At 38.9% G+C, this 20896-nt stretch overlaps 1 protein-coding gene and 1 long non-coding RNA gene across 5 annotated transcripts; one reads left to right on the top strand and one right to left on the bottom strand.

Annotated features, from left to right (window-relative positions):
• Positions 1 to 2984: 2984 nt before the first annotated feature.
• On the top strand, positions 2985 to 12606 carry LOC127950464 (uncharacterized). Its single transcript, XR_008152469.1, has 3 exons — positions 2985 to 3420; positions 11552 to 11740; positions 12231 to 12606. It is a non-coding gene; the product is annotated as an uncharacterized LOC127950464 (long non-coding RNA).
• On the bottom strand, positions 5437 to 20348 carry LOC127950435 (MAGUK p55 subfamily member 2-like). 4 transcript variants are annotated; one of them, XM_052547499.1, is made up of 13 exons: positions 20221 to 20348; positions 12587 to 12629; positions 12254 to 12354; positions 11576 to 11728; positions 11331 to 11483; positions 10740 to 10967; positions 9870 to 10001; positions 9563 to 9665; positions 8937 to 9005; positions 8688 to 8849; positions 8320 to 8522; positions 8068 to 8193; positions 5437 to 7613 (listed from the first exon to the last, which is right to left on the bottom strand). In XM_052547499.1, the coding sequence occupies exons 2-13, from the start codon at positions 12615 to 12617 to the stop codon at positions 7437 to 7439; spliced, it is 1638 nt and encodes a 545-aa protein (XP_052403459.1). In that variant the 5' UTR covers positions 12618 to 12629; positions 20221 to 20348; the 3' UTR covers positions 5437 to 7436. The 4 variants fall into 4 exon arrangements, with proteins under 4 accessions (XP_052403459.1, XP_052403468.1, XP_052403445.1 ...); XM_052547508.1 differs by having other exon boundaries at positions 12254 to 12351; XM_052547485.1 differs by lacking the exon at positions 20221 to 20348 and having other exon boundaries at positions 12587 to 12683.
• Positions 20349 to 20896: the final 548 nt, after the last annotated feature.

Genomic DNA, 20896 nt, shown 5'->3' with positions numbered 1-20896 from the left:
GTAGTGTCATTCTTCTGTTGAACACACACACAAAAGATGTTATGAAGAATATCTGTCTGACTTTCATAGTATGGAAAAAATACTATGAAAATCAGTTGGGACCATTTACAAAATATCTTCTTTTGTGCTCAACAGAATAAAGAAACTCTCAGGTCTGGAAGAGCTTGAGGGCGAGTAAATGATTACACAACTTTAGATCCTTGATTGTTTGAGTTGGAAATACCAAATACCAGTGCCTAAAATTTGTTTTTGACCAATTTTATATAAACAACTAAACTAACTAACTATACAACTAACTACAATATACAACTAAGTATATTTTTTAACTTTACAACATACTGATGTATTTGTGCAATTGCTTGCTAATAATTGCTACATTTTTGAACAGCTGTATTTTTAATGCATTCAAATTAAATAACTTTGCTTTACTCGTAAATATTGGTTTTAACTTGGCTTTCTCAAATGTGTGATTCAAATGTACTTTTTGGGTAAATTTTATCATCATTTATTGCATCCTGAAATGTTTAAATGAGCTTTTTGTCATCACTGTTAATGATCATTAATTCCTGCTTTTGCAGTTAAATCTGAAGCCAGAGGCCTGTCCTGTGGAACCCCCTCCTGCATATTCAGAATCTGTCTCTCCTTCACCCTCACATTCATGATCACACCAAACATAAGCGCATCTCAAGCACATGGACTGGTTAAAGGAAAAAATAGAAGGTAACGTCATATTTTCATGACTTTTCAAAGGACCACTACTCCTGCTACCAATGCAAAGGTTTAAAAGATGAGAAAGAAAATGTGACAGTTATAGTAATCTGTAATGCTGTTGGGATTCTGAACATGTCCTACAGGGTCACAAAGAAAGACCGTTTTGCACAATGAGCAGCAGAACTTTAAAGTATATATTTTTTTTTGTTTTGTGAATATTTATACATTTTGTACATGCTATAGCTTTTTTGTTAACTTGTGAAATGTGTCATTTACAATAAATGTTTTAGGTTGACCTGTTGTAAATCGTATGGCTGAAAATGTATGATTGAAAGAATGTATAAATCATGCCTTTTATTAATATCCTCAGCATATACCTGAGAGTATGTTAAAAGTTAATGAGAGATAATAAATGATATGTAGTATAAGACATCTTTGTTACTTTCTGGAAGTTCTCTTCATGGTCAACATGCCCCTGAGCTGCACCCTCAGAAGCCAAAGTCCAGCACTGCTACAACCTCCTGCTCCGCCTCCTGCATTACTGCTGCCACTGTCCTCGTGGTCCTACACACATATGAGCCAATGCATTTATTATTACTCATGAAATGTGATCCATATAGTTAATACATCACATTTAGAATTCACAGCCTTGGCTATTCAGAAGGTCCATTGACAGTTACACACAGTCACATAAGTGTGATTTTGTTAGTAAACACAATATGTAAAAAACAAAGTAAAAATAAAATCTACCTCTTCAAATGTTTTTATGTCAGCCAAGGTTACAGAATTGCATACAGTCACATTGCTAACAGTTTCTCTCTTTGTCTGTCCATTTATTGATTTGTTATTAATTTAATATTAAACATTTGTTCAATTGATTTATTATTAAACATTACCCACCAAATTAAATAATGTCAATTCATTCATTTACATTAGCTACTTTTAATTCAGAAAGATTGTCTTATGATTTAAAGAAAGACAGGATGATGAAAATCATTTCAGAACATTTCAGATTCTGACATGTTTTATGTCCAAGTTCAAGAGGCTTGAGAGTTCTAGATCAAAAAACATACTTAACCCATTTTTACTATCATCTTCATTTCTCATGCTTCATAATCTATGGAAAGACAGTGTAAAAAGTGTAAAAAAATAAGCTTTTACTGTATCTGGGTTGTAAGTGAAATGGAATTATGGTTGCAATGGAATGTTTACCGGTACAAAGGTCTACATTAGTATTGTCCTTGTACATCATGTCTTATGTGAAAAAAACCCATCCCCATGTCATCATATCATCACATGACTAAAATATTCTCAGAAATGACACCAATGGCCTGTCATAAAGTATGGAATCATCCACTTTCACTACATGACCTACAGAAAAATCAGAAGCTTCCCATTTACTTGTAGTCTACTGGACTCTCAACTATATTCTCAGAGCCACTGGGTTAATAAAAGTAAATGCCTGAAAATATCAAGGTCAACTCGACCTGCTGCAGAGAATGACTTGCTTTCAGAATATAAATTATTTCCTTTTAATAAATAGTTTGGCCATTTCTACAGATTACCTTCGAAGTTCCTTTACCATCCTGTATCCATAAATAACTGCTGGTAGCAGATAAGGAGGTGCACATATAATTTTCATAAGCAAGTTCAAGGGAGAATTTTTTTTTGTACAGGTTAGTTCACCCCAACTGTTTGAATACCAGCATTCTTCACAATATCTTATTTTGTGCTCAAGAGAAGAAAGAAACACATACAGGTTTTAAATGACATGAGAGTGATTAAATAATGACATTTCATTGTCCCTTTAGGTGAGAAGATTTAAAGGTGTTGTTTTTGTTTTAAATGTAATGCACATAACATGCAGTTTTGCAAAACAAATCCCTCAGAAAATCTCTAGAACCATCCCCAAAAGTCTAAATTTTTTACAAAAAGTCACACACACACACACACGCATACACGCATACACACACACAAACACTTTACAAATGATGACAGTATAAAAATATAACAAAATGGAAATGATGGAAAGACAAAAAAAAATTATGTTGGGAATTTGTTTTAGGTGTCACCAAAATGCATCCCTGTCCTGCTCAAATACAATAGATAAAAGATATTATGATTCTCCAAAAACTTCATTCATACAAACTTATTTCAGGCAACACAACTACTCAAAAAACACTGTTACAAAGTAAGTGCAAAATACTGCATCCCAGCACATGACAAGATGATGCACTGTGTATCTCAGTATCTGGTTGACATGAATTGTGGAAGAACTTTTGTGTCCGTGGTTAAAACAAAATGTTCATGCACTGAGTAGTTGGTCCCCTGACGTAAGTGTAATTTGGGTGTGCGTCACGGCAGATATGTGTCCAAATTCAGGGTCTACCCTTCAGAGGACGCATTTGAAGGATGTTACGTCACAGCGCCGCGACGAAGGCTGTCCAAATTCGTAGGATCCTTCCATAGACAGTAAAAGAAATGGACACAGCGACCCCATTGGAACTCAATTGAGACAAATGAAGCCCAGTTTTAGCGTTTTTTTAGCACTTCCGTTTCTGACGCGCAGACTTAAACGAAGCTTGACGACGTCAGCAACCTGTCTGACAGATGTAAATCGTCTAAGTGGCTGTGAGTGCAAACTGCCATCGTTAATTTTGCAGAGACGGCAAGCTTGAGCGGGGAGTTCTTTGTCGTGAGTGAGCAGGAGTAAGTATTCTGATTAATTATTTTGTATAGTATTTTAAAATGTAATGCCAGCACGTCATATTAAGTTAATTGCCTGCGAGCTTCTCCTCCTGTCTGTACGGTAATGCGACAGAGAGCCGAGTGGTTATGACGCAATCGTTAGCCTATTTTTTACAAAAACTATTTATACGGGGCCATAATGTAACATAGAAGGTAATGGAGCCCTTTATACATTGTCGTGTATCTTTAGAAATAAATAATGGACAAACAGAGTCTTTAAACGCCTCAGATGTAAAGTTATTCGCTGTCAAAGTGACGCCAAAATGAATGGGAGTCAATGGGAATGCTAACGCAAGTGAAGTTCTGCTAAAAGATGGCAGCCCCCACCCGACTTCAACTTTCGGTCGACTTCCTTGCCCCTTGGATCCTTCAAATGCGGCCCACAAATGCGTCCTCCTTTTCCCCGAATTGGAAGGATGGGTGTGGTGGATCCTTTCGCGTCCTACCTATCCCATAATTCTTTTCGGAAGGACGAAGCGAGCAGTAGCGGAGTGGGGGAGGAGTATTATTTTCGATGTTTTTTAAAAACTGGCTTTTCAAAAATATATATTTTCAGTGGTTTTCTAGTTAGGCATTTTGTTTTAGCAATAAGCATTTTTTTTTTACATTTGTACGTGTATATGTAAAAAAAAAAGTTTACTTTCGTAAACTAGCTTCTTCCTTACTGCCTGTGTGAATATCCCCTTACACACAGCTTATTTGTTAGTGATTGAAGCTGTTTTTAACGCTTCTAAGGACGAAAGAGCAGACAGAAGTGTTTATAAAGCTCCGGGGAGAGAACGATGAGCTCTTCACCCGCGTCTTGCATAGCGCTGTCACGGTTGCTAGGCGACAGGATATGAGCAACGGTTAAGGGAGGGAACTGAAAGAAGGGTAGGCCAAAGAGTATAGAAGTAACATCGCAGCTACAATGAGAAAGTAGCTAAATTTTATGACAAAATCCCTAAATTGACAACACTGATAACATACGGATTGCTCTGGTCCCGGTATCTGATTGGACAAGAAACACCTGTTTATCATATCACTGCGTATGTTGAGTATCATAGTGGCATGGCAACGCATTATATTTTAGCGGATGTAATTGAAATAATTTGGCTATTAAAATACGTTTAGATGAAAACTTGTGTACTTCGTATTTATTAATATTTAGTTTTAAAATGTTTTTAAAATGTTTAAAATTGCACTCTGCTGTATTATTACTATTATATTCATGGTTAAAGAAGTTGCAGCTACTTGGTCTCTCGTAACTTGTTTCTTTAATCAAATAGTAAAACATTCCGTTTCCTCCAAATAGACAAGCCTTTACTAAAGATCTCTACCTACCACACTCTCGACGACGGTCTGCAGTCTCTGAAGTTATGTATTATTATACATTTGGGACAAACTCTGCCCTCTAATGGTGAAACCGGTTGAACAATGTGCCCAGGAGAGAAGTAGACTGGATGACGTGACTGTTTGGACAATTTGTGAGCTCACCCGAATTGAAGCTGATAAATCAGTGCATATCTTTATGTTTCCCTTTCACAGACAGAAAAACACAACATATCATTGAACAATAGCACTTAATTATATGTTTACTTTATAATTTACTTCAGAAATTTCATATTAATATCTTAAATCTTAAAAATGACAGATTCATATGGATGTGTATGTGCTACTTTAGTTACATTCATAGTTAACAAAATTAGCAACCAGTGAAAACAACACAAATGTCACAATGTCACTAATTGAAAACAAAGCATTCTATATTCCTTGAATAGGTCACATTTAGGTTTTAAATAAATGATTTCCTCTGTAATTTGCTTAAGATATTGATCCCATTCAATGAGATTGAAATCTGGTTCTTTTCTGTGTGGATTCATTGTAAATCTGGACAGTAATTCATCATCCATACAGACACTGAAGCCAAAAGGTGTACAAAAGGCTGTCAGTATTTTTTCTGACTTTGATTATTACAGTCTTTCAATTAATGATTCATTTACTTCCCCAAACATTTTATTTCAGAAATCAGGCACTTTACAGGTTGTTCTTGTAAGCACACACTGATTTTGCACATGAAACATGACTACTATACAGTATCTGCCTCTAGCCGATTCCATTATCTGATACATAGGAAATGTAATACCAATATCAAAACTGAAATCATAACACCTTACACATAGATATAAATTATAAAAAAACAAAACAAATAAATAAACAATAGCTGCCATGAAAGATAATCAGTGACTATAAATTGGCACTTGAAGAATGTTTGAATAAAAAAGTAGAGAGGATTTGTCTTTAAGAAAAATAGATATTTTCATCCAATAAGCATTGCAGCATTAGAATAAATACATCATGATGTCTGCTGCAAATAAGATCAGATACACAACATTTTACACCAACAGCATCTTCATGGATATTTATATAAAGATCTTAATGTCATGCTCTAGCACTTCAATTTACAGGCTCTTTTCCAATTAAAAATGATGTTTGGGGCTTTAAAACTTGTTAAAAAAATGAATACATATTGGCACATGTTTGCATGTAGGATATGTAAATACAGTTCACAATGTTTGATATAGTGATCTTTCAAAAAGAACCATGTGAAATCAATATATAGTATATGCTGTATATATAGTATAGTGACAGCTTCTGCACAGTATATTGTGTGCAAAATATTATCTGCCTGCTGTTTCCGTTACTCATATGTCTTTCAGTTTGCTTTCTGTTTTAATATGATCAAGTTTCAATATGTTCTTGCGACACATGAATTAAAAAAAAAAAATAGTGATGTAATGTGGATGAAAAAAACTGAACAAAAGTCATGTGCCTGACACAACAACAGGAGCTGAGCAAAATAGAACCTCATAATAAAAATATAATTCAACGATGAAACACTGTCCAATCATATACCACCCATGAAAAACTGAATTAATGTAGGCCTGTACTAAACTGTGAATTCTAAATCAAAAATATATATTAAAAAAAACATAACTTAAATGCAAATCTGGATAAGAATTCATACTATAATTCAAAAGTTTGATGTCGATAGATCTTTGAAGACACTTATGTACATCAAGGCCGCCATTTTGTTTTTTTTTGATAAACAATACAGTAAAAGTTAGGAAATATTATTAGATTGCAAAATGTTTTTTAAAATGTTATTTTAAAATGTAAATTATTAATGTGATATTAAGGTTGAATTTTCAGCAATGTCACATGATCCTTAAGAAACATTTCTTATTATCATCAGTGTTGAAAACAGTTGTGCTGCTTAAATGTTTTTGTGGAAATTGTGATATATTTTTTTCAGAATTTAAAATTTATATTAAGAATTCTATTAAACGCTTTTAAAAATATTATATTCAAAGCATTTAATTAAAAAAGAACTATTTTGTAACATTATAAATATCCTGTATACTATCACTTTTTCAAGTATTACAATATTACTGATCCCAAACTTTTGAACAGTTAAGTATAGGCTATATTGACATTTAACTTTGGTAAATTGTTTTTCCGTTTGTTTTTAACCCTAAATATAACAACAGTTTGAAAAGCTTACATTTAAATAAACAACTACAAAAAACAATTTTCCAAAAGTCATTATTAATTCAAGATATATTCTACAAAATATAGTTTTGTTTTACAGTTTTGTAACTGAAATAAATGTATCTTTTTATTTTTATTATTATTTTTAACTTAAGGATGAGGTTCAGATTTTTCGCTAAATAAAAAAATAAAAAATAAATCTCAAATGTCAAAAATGCATCTAAACTGAAACTTGCCTACTTTAAACATATGCTTCCTGTAAATAAAAAGATGAGACTGTAGCTAAACTCTGACACAGGAGTTAGCCATAAGCTTGGTTCTGAAGTTTTTGAAAAGGATAGATGATGATTTCACACACACACATGCACACACATGCCCTCATATAAGCTCTCTTAACACTGGTATAAAGTGTAGCATGAAACATCCATTACTTGCCACACTGAGCTCTAAAAGACCCACCCAACGGGAACCCACTGCTGAGCTCCCTTTAACTTCTCTAGGGAGGATTTGAGGTTCCTGTACGCCTGTTCCAAATCGTCGTTTACTATGGTGAGGTCGAAGTAGTGTCCGTACACTCTCTGAATCTTGGCGCTCTCATCCACTGTCCTCTTCAGCTCTGTGTCCTGTCAAGAAGAGGCAGACTCAGATTTTTAGAATGGTCAAAACTAGAGTATCCTAGTACCGTATTTTTCGGACTATAAGTCGCACCTGAGTATAAGTCGCATCAGTCCAAAAATACGTCATGATGAAGAAGAAAAACATATATAAGTCGCACTTGCCTATAAGTCGCATTTATTAAGAACCAAGAACCAAGAGAAAACATTACCATCTACAGCCGCGAGAGGGCGCTCTATGTCTTCTGTGTAGACTACAGGAGCACTGAGCAGCATAGAGCGCCCTCTGGCGGCTGGAGACGGTAATGTTTTATCTTGGTTCATTTCTCTTGGTTCATGTCAAATTAATTTTGATAAATAAGTCGCACCTGACTATAAGTCGCAGGACCAGCCAAACTATGAAAAAAAGTCCTAATAGTCCAGAAAATACGGTATATAGCTACTGAGTGGGACTTAAACGTACTGTCTGCTGTGTGGTCACTCCTGCCTCCATCCCAGATCTGTTCATGGCCTTCAGCACCTCAAACTCAGGGGCTTTGATGAACACCACATTAGGCAAAAACTCTGATGTCCTGAGGACTTTTAGGGCCTATGGCAAAAAAAATCGGAATCAAATTGTTTTTATTTTATTTTTATGGAATACTAAAAAACAGCATCATATGATTATGAAATCTCATGGATGTTGATGTTATCCTCAGTTGTCCCAGTCCTTTACCTGTGGTTTGACGTCCAGGATACAGATGCGTCCAGCTTCCACTACTTCATGGATGGAGTCAATCTTGGTGCCATAGAGGTTACCGTCATATTCACCGTGTTCAAGATAGCAGCCAGCTTTTATATCAGCCTCCATCTTACTCCGGGATGTGAAGACATACGTCATATTCTCTCTATCTGCTGGTTTGGGTTTCCTAGAGGTGTCTGTGGACCATTACATAAGAACAGCTCAGCACTACATTTTTATTATGTCCTAAAAAATCTCTTACACTTAATGGAAGAAATATTTACATTAGGTCATGATCATGAATGAGTCTCGAGCTCTCGTAAGAGTGAAAACTGTGCTTGAAACAGCTAGAGAGGACTCACAGGGGATGGTGGTGCCGTAGTGCTGAGGGTCTGACACTAGCAACTTATTCTTCAGACTTCGTTTGCCTACTCCAGGTGCACCGATCAGAACAAGCGTCTTCCTGAGAAACGGTGGGAATTTTGCCACCTCCTCATAGATAAGTAATTCATGCCTGTCAAAATCTGACAAGGGAAAGAGAACGAAGATTGGAAAACAGAAAAGACATGACGTTTCAAAAGACAAGAACTGAATGGAAAAGAAAAACAAACCTGCATTTTTTGTAGTTAAATACATCATTTTCTTCTTCTTCTTGTCAGCCATTCCAGTGCAGAGATTGGCTGTAATACACAGTGATATTTTTTGACATATTAACATCATTACTGAACTTTTAACAAAGTATGCACCTTAACTGTTTGCGCTGCTTTATGATTAGACATAGTTCATGTTCATATTATATCCACCAGGGCGCGGTATGCACAAATTAACCATTCTATATGGGGCGGTCAAAAAAAAAAAATAATTGACAAAATAAAGGGGAATATTTTTATACATCAAGGATATGTTAAATTGATCAAAAATGATAGTAAAGACACTTATAATGTAAAAAAAAAAAATCTAATAAATGCTGTTAAACAAGCCCTGGAAAGATCAAATAAAACCGTTTCCACAATAATATTAGGCAGCACAACTGTTTTCATCATTAACAATGATTTCTTTCTTTGAATGAAATGTTTCTTGAGCAGGAAATCAATACAGAATGATTTCTGGAAGATCATGTGACACTGAAGACTGGATTAATGACACTGAACGTTCTTCTTTGGCGTCATAGGAATAAATTACATTTGAATATATTTAACATATATACATTTAAAACTGTAATAATAATAATAAGTACCTGCTGGTAAAAGGTCAACATCTTTCTTCACAAAAGCTTTCCTCTTCTCCTCCAGAAGTTGACTGGGAATCAGGCCCGCACTGCCTCCCTCTACATGATGTGCCTTCGGAGATATCATGTACAAACAAGTCCTTGAGCATATTTTTAGTTTTGTTATACAGTAATTTTACAAGCCAAAACAACTTTTATAAAGAGATCTTTACACTTTAACTAAAGAGCAAACGTGACTTCACATCCTCAAAAAAGGTAAATGAACAAGTCATTTTAGCACAAAGGCACTGTAGTGCTCCTGTGTTGACTGACTAACCTGCCACCAGTTCACATCGTCCTGGTTAACAATCTGCAGAATGTCTCCATTTGAGACCTTTAGTCCCGCCTCCTTGCAAGGGATGAGGTTGTCATTGGCCGGGTCGTAATCGAAATGGCACTTCACAAAAACCTGTAGAGCCAAGGATAATCGTGATCCTGACTGAAATACAGTTTAGGGTAAAGTTATTGATCTGAACTGTTTCCTGCGCTGGGTAGATTACTTAACAGATTGTAGTCTGTTTCTGATTACAAATTACATGACAGAAATTGCTAGAGTGTGCAGCTCAATAAAAAATTGAAGACTTTCCAAATGTATAGAAGCTGTAAAATGTTTTAAAAAGGGAAATTTAAGGGAGAAAAAAATGAATTAGGGAGAATCAATAAATGATGTATAATTTACTTCCATTATGTGAATAAGTAATCCAGATTAGATGTAATCGCTTACTACCCAGCACTGACTGTTTTCAATCATTCAAAATCTGAAAACGATTGAAAACAAATGTGAGAAATGAGTTAGAAGTTAATATTTTAACAGTCCATCTGATACACCACATCAAACAAATATATATATTTGTAGTCTGAAATAGTAAAATGCTAACAGTGTCTACTGAAACTGAAACAGTGTCTCACAGTGAACACATCTGGCTTTAACTGAGAGTGAGACTTCTGCGCTCACTCCTTACTCTGGTATCCATGACAACCAGGAAAGAGCAGCAGAGAAGAACCAGAGGAAAGTAGTGATGTGCATATGTGGAGCCACAAAACCTCTGGTTGCCTGAGACATAATACCAGGTGTAAACGGGGTCACTGATGCCCTGGGCATGCAAGTAACATGTCCCACTGTGTCTTTAGGGGGTGGAGATGGTACCTGTCTCGGGGGATGTGGCTCTTGGTAGCTGGGAAGGATTTTGAGCACCACATTGACACTGGCCTCCTGCAGCATCTCCTGCAGCACATGAGGGTCGTCCCCCACCTCTCGCCCGTTCACCTCTTTGATGATGTCACCCACGTGGAGCAGACCCTGCTGGTCGATCATCCCCCCGTGGAGAATGCGGGCGATCACCAGCTCTCCCTTCTCAATACGGAACGTCACACCCTGACAAAACAACAGGACAACGAGTCAGAAACAAGAAGTCCAAACACAAAACAATTCATGAATTAACTTTTTCCATGACATTTATATATTAATTGACTATTTTAGAGTAGAGCATACAAAAAATGTGTACTCTGTAAAATAAAATAATTATAGAATTTACTTGATATACAATGTATATGAACATTTTCATATTTTAGAGCAAAGCATAAATATAAAATGTATATTCTCTATACCGCCCCACCCCACCCCTTATTTCTATGAGTTATGCCAGGCATGAAAACATTTTTTTACATCTAGAGTATGAGAGATGAGCAAAACTGAAAGCCTGATCTGCACACAGAAACACTGTGAATGCCATCTTACCAAATGCTCTCCAGCCACTTTGCGGATGCCCACCATGCGGATGGCATCGGCTGGCACCCGTACACTGATGGGTGGCTCCATGAAAGCACAGGGGCTCGAGGGCGGAGTCTCACACGTCTGTGTGGCCACAGAGTCATGTGTCTCCAACAGAGACTGATCATCAAAAGCACAGCATGTCAGTTCTTAATCAGACTGTCTATTATTCCCATTTCATTTGACAGGTTTGTTGATCTACAGCTGTGTACCTGAAAGTGCGGCTGGTTGAGTATGCTTGACAGCTCTGCGGCGGTGTTGCTGCGGTGTGTAAAGGGGCTCAGCTCTCTCAGGATGTCCTGCACCAGCTCCACATTATTGTCCCTCACGGCCTTCAGTCGTGTCTCCTCCAGACTCTGAGCACTCTAAGAGATCAGGTTTGAAGCACCATATTCATCACCAGTTATTGGTTTGTCATGAGAGAATGCTTATTTTGCTACTGTTGCTAAGAACCATTATTAGAAGTTGATCATCAAAAATAATTGATTATAATCGAGTACAAAATTAGAATGATTTCTGAAGGATCATGTGACAATGAAGACTCAAGTAATGGCTGCTTTAAATTCAGCTTTGCGATCACAGGAATAAATTAAATTTCAAAACATATTCAAATAGAAAACTTTTAAATTACGTTTAAATTACAAAAACAATAACTGTTTTTACTGTATTTGTAGTTAAATAAATGAAGTCTTGGTGAGGAGAAGTGACTGAATTGTGAACTTAATTGACTTATTTTAAATTTATTTTAAATCAGAATTTCATAAATGTATTTAGCAATAGGTGGGGTAATCTGCAGTCATATACAGTAATGTACAGTCAAAAAAAGTTTTTTTCTTTTCTTTTTTTCTTTGGCAATAATGGCTTCAGTATGTTTGGGGCTGAAAACTGACCACTGGGCTCTCCATGATGCCCTTGAGGAAGATAAGATCCAGGTCATTGGCGGTGGCGGAGCTGGTGCTGTCACTCAGCGTGTCCAACACCTGCAGCACTGCTGGAGGGAAACGACAGAGACCTGATTATGCATCTTCTCTATTGTTTCTTCTGTGGATTTATGAAAGAACTGTTATTTGGGATTCTCTGTCATCTTGCTTTCCTTAGAGCACCAATACGTTACATGGACATTGTTATTGGATACATAAACATAGAGTGCAAAAAGTTGTTTTATGCATTAATTTCATAAAGTCTGCAGGGCCAAAAACTCTCTTATATATGATAATACTTACAATGCTCTGTGCTGGTGGCTGCCACAGGCATGATGTTTGAAATCTGCAACCAAAGCATTAAAGAGAGAGATCTAGCATTAATATTTAACATTGTCATTAGACTAGAGGATAAGTAAGAATAAGCAAAGGAAAGATGGGGAATGAGAGGGCATTGACTAGTAAGCTGTGGTTTCTATGACTATATGCAATAAAATGAGATATGCAGTCTATGTGTGTTAAAAGGTGGGAGGGAGGGAGGGAGACAATGAATGGTTTCCAGGGGGTTGCTTAGATTCAGCCCTGTCCTCCAAATGAAACCATGACAGGGAGCAGGTGCACTAGAGACACTAGTCGTAAGAAGAGGAAAGCGAGGGGAGATGGAGGGTGGGAGTGAAAGAAGTGCTAAGAGTAAGACAAAGGTTTTTATTATGTATTTATTACAGACATTCTGCAATATTTGATTCAGATTGGTCAACCACTTTATACTACAAAAGTATAGATAGATTTTGCTATCACTCCACAATCTCTTTATTCCAATGTAATAAGATAATTTCTAACAACTAAATCAGTGATTCGCGTCATAAGGTTATCATGTTCCATGTTATAATGTTCCATTTGTCGGTCAATATGATGAAATAATGCTGATACAGGATCCTGATTAGCTGCCATACTGATCACTGACTCTACAGTACATCATATAACAGACTGGCGGGCAGATGGACAGACAGACAGACATGGATAGGTGGATAAGATTCCAATTCATACCACACACAGTCCATAAGGTTTTCATTGCCATAAGTTCCTGCTCTGATGGTGTAAACAGTGTCCCAGTAAGCAGTAATCACTCAAAGACCTGAAGGATCAGAGGAGGTACCTGACACAACTTCTCTCTCTCTCATTTGTGTACGCGCACACACACACACACACACACAGAGAGAAATGGCTAATCCAACTATTAGGCAAACAATTATTTTCTAAGTCTGGACTTCTGTTGTGTTTTTGCGGTTTTTGCACTTTCTCACAAACAGGAGCTGCACTGTCAATCATATTACAAAACAAAATGTATTATGTAAGATACGTACAGATACAGCCCACATTGAGCAGTCAATTAGCCCTGTTTATGCTAGAGAAGATTACACTGCCTTCATTACTTAAGTTGAATGAGGAATCGTCCCATGGGAGCATTGAAAAAAAAAAAAAAAAAAAAAAAACATTCTACTGACATTATGAGGCTTTCAACACAAATAATAGGAACAACGTATTCTCAATAATCCTATGCAAGAATGAACCATTTTCAAATACACTGTATGACAGAGGTGGTTGCTATAGTGATTCTTTTTCTCCCACATGTTACGTAGGTTATGATCTAAGTGACTAGTAGCCTGCTTCCCTAAAGGGGAAAGTAGCTGCTATACATTCCAGCTGCCCGGATTTTAAGATGAATTCAAGAAACTTGGAATGTCTTACTTAAGAAACTGGAATATCACATATCTTTCCAAACGTATGACTTACTTTCTTTTTTTTTTTAAATCAAAAACATGTCACAGTGTGTCTGGTCTGTGTATCCCTGGGTGTTCACTAGAGGTCTCACTTCCCCTTCTCGTCACTGTTCATTGTATTCAGCTGTTCCCACTTACATCGTTTGCACCTGTCTATAAATACCTGGTTTGTTTCTGTCTTTGTTACGGAGTCCTTGTTTAATGTCAGAGTTATTTCATGTCCGTCATTCTTGCCTTGCCTTGCCTTGCCTTGCCTTGCCTTGCCTTGCCTTGCCTTGTGTTCGTGTCTTGTTTATGTTTTGTTTGGATTATCCCTTAATAAACGACTTACCTGCAATTGGTTCCTTCTCCTGTGTTTCCCATAACACTGAACGTGACAGAAGGACTCCGTCACACAAGGAACCAGCGGTATGTTGTTTTTCTGTTCCCCAGCCAAGATGGCGGAGAGGCGAGCCAAGTATCTGAGGTTAACCGCCCTCCGCCAAGAGGGCAATGAAGTGGGTGCCCTGGCTCAGGTGTTCTGGTCCATGGCAGAGGGCATGGGCTACAACGATACGGCCCTTAAGGATTATTTTAATGACGGTCTGGATGATCCAGTGTCTCTGGAAGAGATGGCGCAGTTAGAGACACTGGAATTCTGGGAATTTGTGCGCTACCTGCAGCATCGGTGTCGGTGGGATGCCCCAGCCACTCCTGTCTCTTCCGGCGGGGTGGTCGTCAGCCCAGCACCACTGCCCAGGATGGCCACCAGCCCAGGGCCACAGCACAAGATGGCCGCCAGCCCAGCGCCACAACACAAGATGGCCGCCAGCTTAGATCCACAGCACAAGATGGCCGACTCAACGTCTGAGTCGCCAGTCAAGGTGCCCGCGACTCCCCATCGTAGAGGGCGGAGGACGAGGAGACAGGCTTTTACCGTTCCTCAAAGCCTGGAGAACGTTCCTGAGCGGGCTACTGCCGTCCAGGGGGACGTTCCCGAGCGGGCCGCTGCCGTCCAGGAGGACATTCCCGAGCGGGCCGCTGCCATCCAGGAGGACGTTCCCGAGTGGGCCGCCACCGTCCCCGAGGGGGTGCCCGAGGCCGTGGTCGTTCCCGATGCGGTGCCCGATGCTGTTCCGGAGGTCGAAGTGGTGCCCGATGCCAAGGCGGTGCCCGATGCCGTTTCGGGGGCTGAGGCGGTGCTCAATGATGTTCCGAAGACCGAGGTGGTGGCCGATGCCGAGGCTTTGCCCAATGCTGTTCCGGAGGCCGAGGTGGTGCCCGATGCTGTTCCGGACGCCGAGGTGGTGCCAGATGCCGAGGCGGTGCCCGAGGTCGTTCCCGATGCGGTGCCCGATGCTGTTCCAGAGGCCGAGTTGGTGCCCGGTGCTGTTCCGGAGGTCGAGGTGGTGCCCAATGCCGAGGCGGTGCCCAATACTGTTCTGGAGGTCAAGGCGGTGCCCGATGCTGTTCCAGAGGCCGAGGCAGTGACTGATGCTGTTCCGGAGGCCGAGGCGGTGCCGATGCCAAGGCGATGCCCGAGGCCGAGGCGCCTCAGGTCCCCACAGACAGTTCAGAGTCAAGTCATGTTCCTGTGAACTCTCCAGAGTCGAGGCAGATTCACGTGGACTCTCCGGAGTTGAGTCAGGTTCCGGTGAACTCTCCAGAGTTGAGTCATGTTCCCGTGAACTCTCCGGAGTCGAGTCAGATTTCCGGTGGACTCTCCGGAGTTGAGTCAGGTTCCGGTGAACTCTCCAGAGTTGAGTCATGTTCCCGTGAACTCTCCGGAGTCGAGTCAGATTGCCGTGGACTCTCCGGAGTCGAGTCAGGTTCCGCTGGACTCTCTGGAGTTGAGTCAGGTTCCGGTGGACTATCCGGAGTCGAGTCAGGTTCCGGTGGACTCTCAGGAGTCGAGTCAGGTTACGGTGGACTCTCCGGAGTCGAGTCAGGTTCCGGTGGACTCTCCGGAGTCGAGTCAGGTTCCGGTGGACTCTCTGGAGTCGAGTCAGTTTCCGGTGGACTCTCCGGAGTCGAGTCAGGTTCCGGTGGACTCTCAGAAGTCGAGTCAGGTTCCAGTGGACCCTCCAGAGTCGAGTCAGGTGTTTGTGGACCCTCCAGAGCCAGGGCCAGTCACCGATTACCCTCCAGAGCCAAGTCAAGTCACTGGGTGGTCTGCTGCTCCGTTCTGGGGGACTCCAGCCTCAACCACGGGGACGTGTTGGTCATCTGCTCCGCCCTGGGGGACTCCGACGTCGACCACGAGGACGTGGTGGTCATCCGCTCCACCCTGGGGGACTCTGGCGGCAACCACGAGGACGTGGTGGTCATCCGATCAGCCCTGGGGGACTCGAGCGGCGACCTCGAGAACGTGGTGGTCTTCTGCTCCGCCCTGGGGGGCTTCCGCCCTGACCACACAGTTGTGGTGGTCTTCCGCTCCGCCCTGGAGGGCTCTGGCTTTGACCACATGGCTGTGGGGGTCGTCTGCTCCGTCCTGGGGAGCTTCCGCCCTGACCACACGGCTGTGGTGGTCCTCTGCTCCGCCCTGGTGGGCGCCTCAACATGCCCTTCATGGACTTCTGTTTGATGTTTATGTTTCTGTCTGTTCCCCTCAGTTAGTCTGGCCCTCCATCCCTCCCCCTGAACCTCCTCCGGTCCTCCTCCCTCCTGGTCTTCCTGTTTTGTGTTTCCACTTCTGGTGTCTTTTCCCCTAGTTTTCTTTTCCGGCCCTCCGTCCCTCCCCCTGAGCCTCCACCTGTCCGCCGCCCTCCTGGTCTTTTTGGTTTGTTGTTGTGTGTCTGAGGAGCACCTGGAAGCTGCTCCTTAGAGGGGGGGTAATGTCACAGTGTGTCTGGTCTGTGTATCCCTGGGTGTGAACTAGAGGTCTCACTTCCCCTTCTCGTCACTGTTCATTGTATTCAGCTGTTCCCACTTACATCGTTTGCACCTGTCTATAACTACCTGGTTTGTTTCTGTCTTTGTTACAGAGTCCTTGTTTAATGTCAGAGTTATTTCATGTCCGTCATTCTTGCCTTGCCTTGCCTTGCCTTGTGTTCGTGTCTTGTTTATGTTTTGTTTTGGATCTTCTGGTTTTGACCCTGCCTGGCTTGTTTACCCGTTTGGATTATCCCTTAATAAATGACTTACCTGCAATTGGTTCCTTCTCCTGTGTTTCCCATAACACTGAACGTGACAAAACATATGTTGAGAAGTGTCTCAGTGTTTGTTTTTGTTTTTGTTTTTTGTTTTCTTGTCCATACAATGTTAGTTTATGTGCACCAAAACTGTGACCAACATTCTTCAAAATATCTTCTTTTGTGTAATGCAGATTTGGAATGACATGAGGGTGAGTAAATTAAACATGAGCCAGTACTCAAAATATTTGAGGTAAAAGGGTTAAATAAGGTCAAATAAGCCTACTTTAGAGATATAATCTGCTTTTCGCGGGAAAAAATAGTAATAATAATAATTCTCTGTTAGCAATTCACCTTTGCTCTAGCTTTATAGCGTACCTTTCTAATAACTATGAATATTGTTATCTCTAGGAAAAATGACTTAGTGGCTTTGGGTGAAAGGATCTGCTAAATGCATAAATGTAAATTCCTGGAGTGCTAGTATGAATCACACACTCCTTATTCACAAGCATGACAGGGTTCAGAGTGATGCTGCTACACTGGGATGAAGTGTCAGTTTAGTTCAGCCAAAGATTTAAATGGAGTCTCATCTAGCTAAATGTCTCATCTAGCTCATTTCCAGCAACTCCTTTCCTACAGGTCTTTTATTAACGGGTGTTGGCTGTGCTTTCTTTGAATATATAGGTGTCGTGAATCCCTTAAGCATCTCAGATTTTTTTGTTGTTGCTCCATTCCACAATCTTTAATCACAGACCCCTAAAAGGCTCCATCTCCTTTGCTTTTATTAACCCACACAAAACAAGCAGACTGTATTGTTAACCTACAGGCACAATAACAGGACATAAATTGCTTCTCTGATCAAGGTGTTTGATTAAAACTTAAAAAATTAAACATCCCAGTTAGCACAATATTGGCATATTGATAATAATATTAGCAATGTCCCAGAAGAAAAAAAAAAGAAGAAATTCAAATTATAGTGTTACAATTTAAATTAAATACCAAATAAACATGGATCCCAAAAAGTAATTGAACCCCTAAAAATCAATTAAAATATCCAAATAATCTGCAGTTATGCTAATTATTTTAAAGTGTTCAAATCAGTGTTATTTTAGTATCGCTGAGATACAATTGTAGTTTGTGTTCATAATTTTATTTTAGATGAATTATTACGTTTTAATATTTTTTTATTATGGTTTTAGTTATTTTAGCACATATAAGAATTATAATTTTTTCCATGGCAACTGGCTGAAATAAATAAATAAATATTGGGGTGGAGATAGACCGATAGTTTGAGATATATATATATATATATATATAAGTTTAGTTAATAATTATTTTATTTCATTCAACTACATTTTTTATATAATAACTCTGGTCCAATTTTGGAGCCACTGTATTTACTATGTGTTGTTTCAAATAAATAAATAAATTTAAAACAGAATACACAAGAAAATTATTTTTCTTATTGCCTAGTTGAGCCAGGTAACATAATTTTTTAAATATATTTAAATGTTACAATTTTATATAAAATGTACATACTATAAATACATACTATACTATACAATAATTTGTTAACATAGCATTCTTTTATTATATTAGAAATAATGTATAGAATTTACAAATGATTAAAAATTATTATTTCATATTGGTGTCATATTCAACCCATTCTCACTAAAATTACTGTCAAGTTTATCAACTGCCTGAAACTCCAAAAAGAGTCCGGCTCTATCTGAAAGGATTACTAATGCTTGATCTCAGTTGACTTTGTAAGCTGTCAGCAAAGATATGAGAGATGCTCAAGCTCACATTTCAATCTCATTACCAACTTGCTCCATTGTTTTTTGGCCAGGTATAAATGCAAACTCAGCATCTGAGTGAGATCCCGAGAGAAAGTGTGAGGGGCGTCTTCCTCCAGCCTTTTAAAAAAGGAGGGATAGTGAATTTTTCATAGTTTAGCCACTCCTGAACCCCCTCTGCAGACCCCAGTGCTAATGACACCCTGGTCTGGCCCAGCCCACATCACAAGCATCCATACTCTTCATCTGCTCCCTCGAGCCAGAAAAAGGTATGTCCCATCTGTCACCAGCACACACAAATAGGTCTACGTCCCCTTTAAGGAACCATAATGAGAAGCTGAGACAATGCCAGATTATTCTTTGCATTTAATCACTTGGTTTTGACAGCACATAAATATTTATATGTATTAATGCTATAATCTCATATCATGAATGTGTTTTTATTGCACTCACCAAACACTCAACTAAAGCACAACCAACTATCATCTGTCGGATATTATTATTATTTAATTTTTTTTCTTTGTGCTTTTGTTGTTGTTGTTATTTAATGAGTACACTAAACAAACCACTTCACTGTGGTATTGAACACAGTTACAAAATGTCTAACACCTAAAATCAGGGAATAGAGGTAATTTCAGGCACAGCTAGAAAAGTGTCCCATTCCAGAGCTGTTATGGTAAAAATCAAACCTCTTGCAACTGAGCAATTTAAAGGACCAGAACTAACTGCTGTATAATAATGTCCCATAATCTTCATATTGATGCTTCAGCTTTGTAACATCCCAAAAATAGTATAGCTAAACTCACATACAAAAGCAGCACAATTACATTATATTTCTAAATTCTGATTAATGATTTTTTTATATATATATATATATAATCCTGAAGTGCTGATGTTAGAGATTTACCAGGAGGTTCACGCACCACCAAAAATATGGACGGAAGCGATGCCATGTGATGCAGCCTTTTTTCACACAAAATCAGCATTCGCATCTGACATCTGAACTTAAATATGATGAAATGAAAGCATTCGGATGAAAAAAATCAATAACCTCCAGACTCATTAAACAATGGATGAATTCATAATTTCACTTATTTCCTAACCACATAACAACAATATACTATATTATATCACAGCAGATGATATTTTATGGTTCGCATTGCTGAATGGAACACACGTTCAGAGGGATGCTTCCACACATAACATACATAACATAAAAAAATGTGTGTATCGTAAAAAGAGATACTAACCTTTCCCGTATCGTAGACGTTTCGTAACGTTGTTTTGATTACGTGAGACGTGTCTGAACCGCTATAAAAGCATCAAATCAGAGTCTAGCCATTGCGTAGACATAAAGGGGCAACGCTCACACGTCTCAGTAGGTGGGACCCACCAGCTGATGTTTGGCTACAGGGGCGTGTTAACAACAGAATGTTCTCGAGAGCCCTCTTTAAATGTTCTCTGCTAATTTACATAACGGTGCAAGGTATGCAATGAAAAGATGCAGTTGCAGGTTCAGCAGCAAAAATGAATATTACTTGTTTAATGTGTTATATAAATGTATAAAGAAACAATCGAAGCATTTAATAAATATTAGCTAATAATACAAGCGTTATGTGTTAACTGTTATTCCTATAAATTGCTGTTAAAAATTTAACAGTTTTTTGTAGAATGAGACGTTAGCTCTGACTTGTGGTAATAAAATAAAATAAAATAAAAATTGTACAAATAAATAAAATTTAAGTATTTTGCCGTTCATGCTATGCTCTTGACTTGTCTAACAGGGCTCTTTTTAATTTCACAGGAGGGACATCTGCTGGTCATTTAGAAATCTGCTTATTAAAAAGAAAACCAATTAAGTATTGAAAATGTACTAAGATATCATTTTTTAATGACTTGTTCTTTTTCTTTATGGCATACGGTAAA

The sequence above is a fragment of the Carassius gibelio genome, chromosome A3, assembly GCF_023724105.1.
Source record: "Carassius gibelio isolate Cgi1373 ecotype wild population from Czech Republic chromosome A3, carGib1.2-hapl.c, whole genome shotgun sequence".
Lineage (NCBI taxonomy): Eukaryota > Metazoa > Chordata > Actinopteri > Cypriniformes > Cyprinidae > Carassius > Carassius gibelio.
This window is presented reverse-complemented; position numbering and strand designations above follow the sequence as displayed.

Excerpts from the sequence above, each read along its gene's own strand:
- LOC127950435 (XM_052547485.1), bottom strand. The coding sequence starts at position 12,683 with ATGACAATGTTAAATATTAATGCTAGATCTCTCTCTTTAATGCTTTGG. Across the intron at positions 12,355-12,586 it reads AGCCACCAGCACAGAGCATT|CAGTGCTGCAGGTGTTGGAC; the intron begins GTAAGTATTATC and ends GTTTCCCTCCAG. Across the intron at positions 9,006-9,562 it reads TGTTGACCTTTTACCAGCAG|CCAATCTCTGCACTGGAATG; the intron begins GTACTTATTATT and ends TGTGTATTACAG.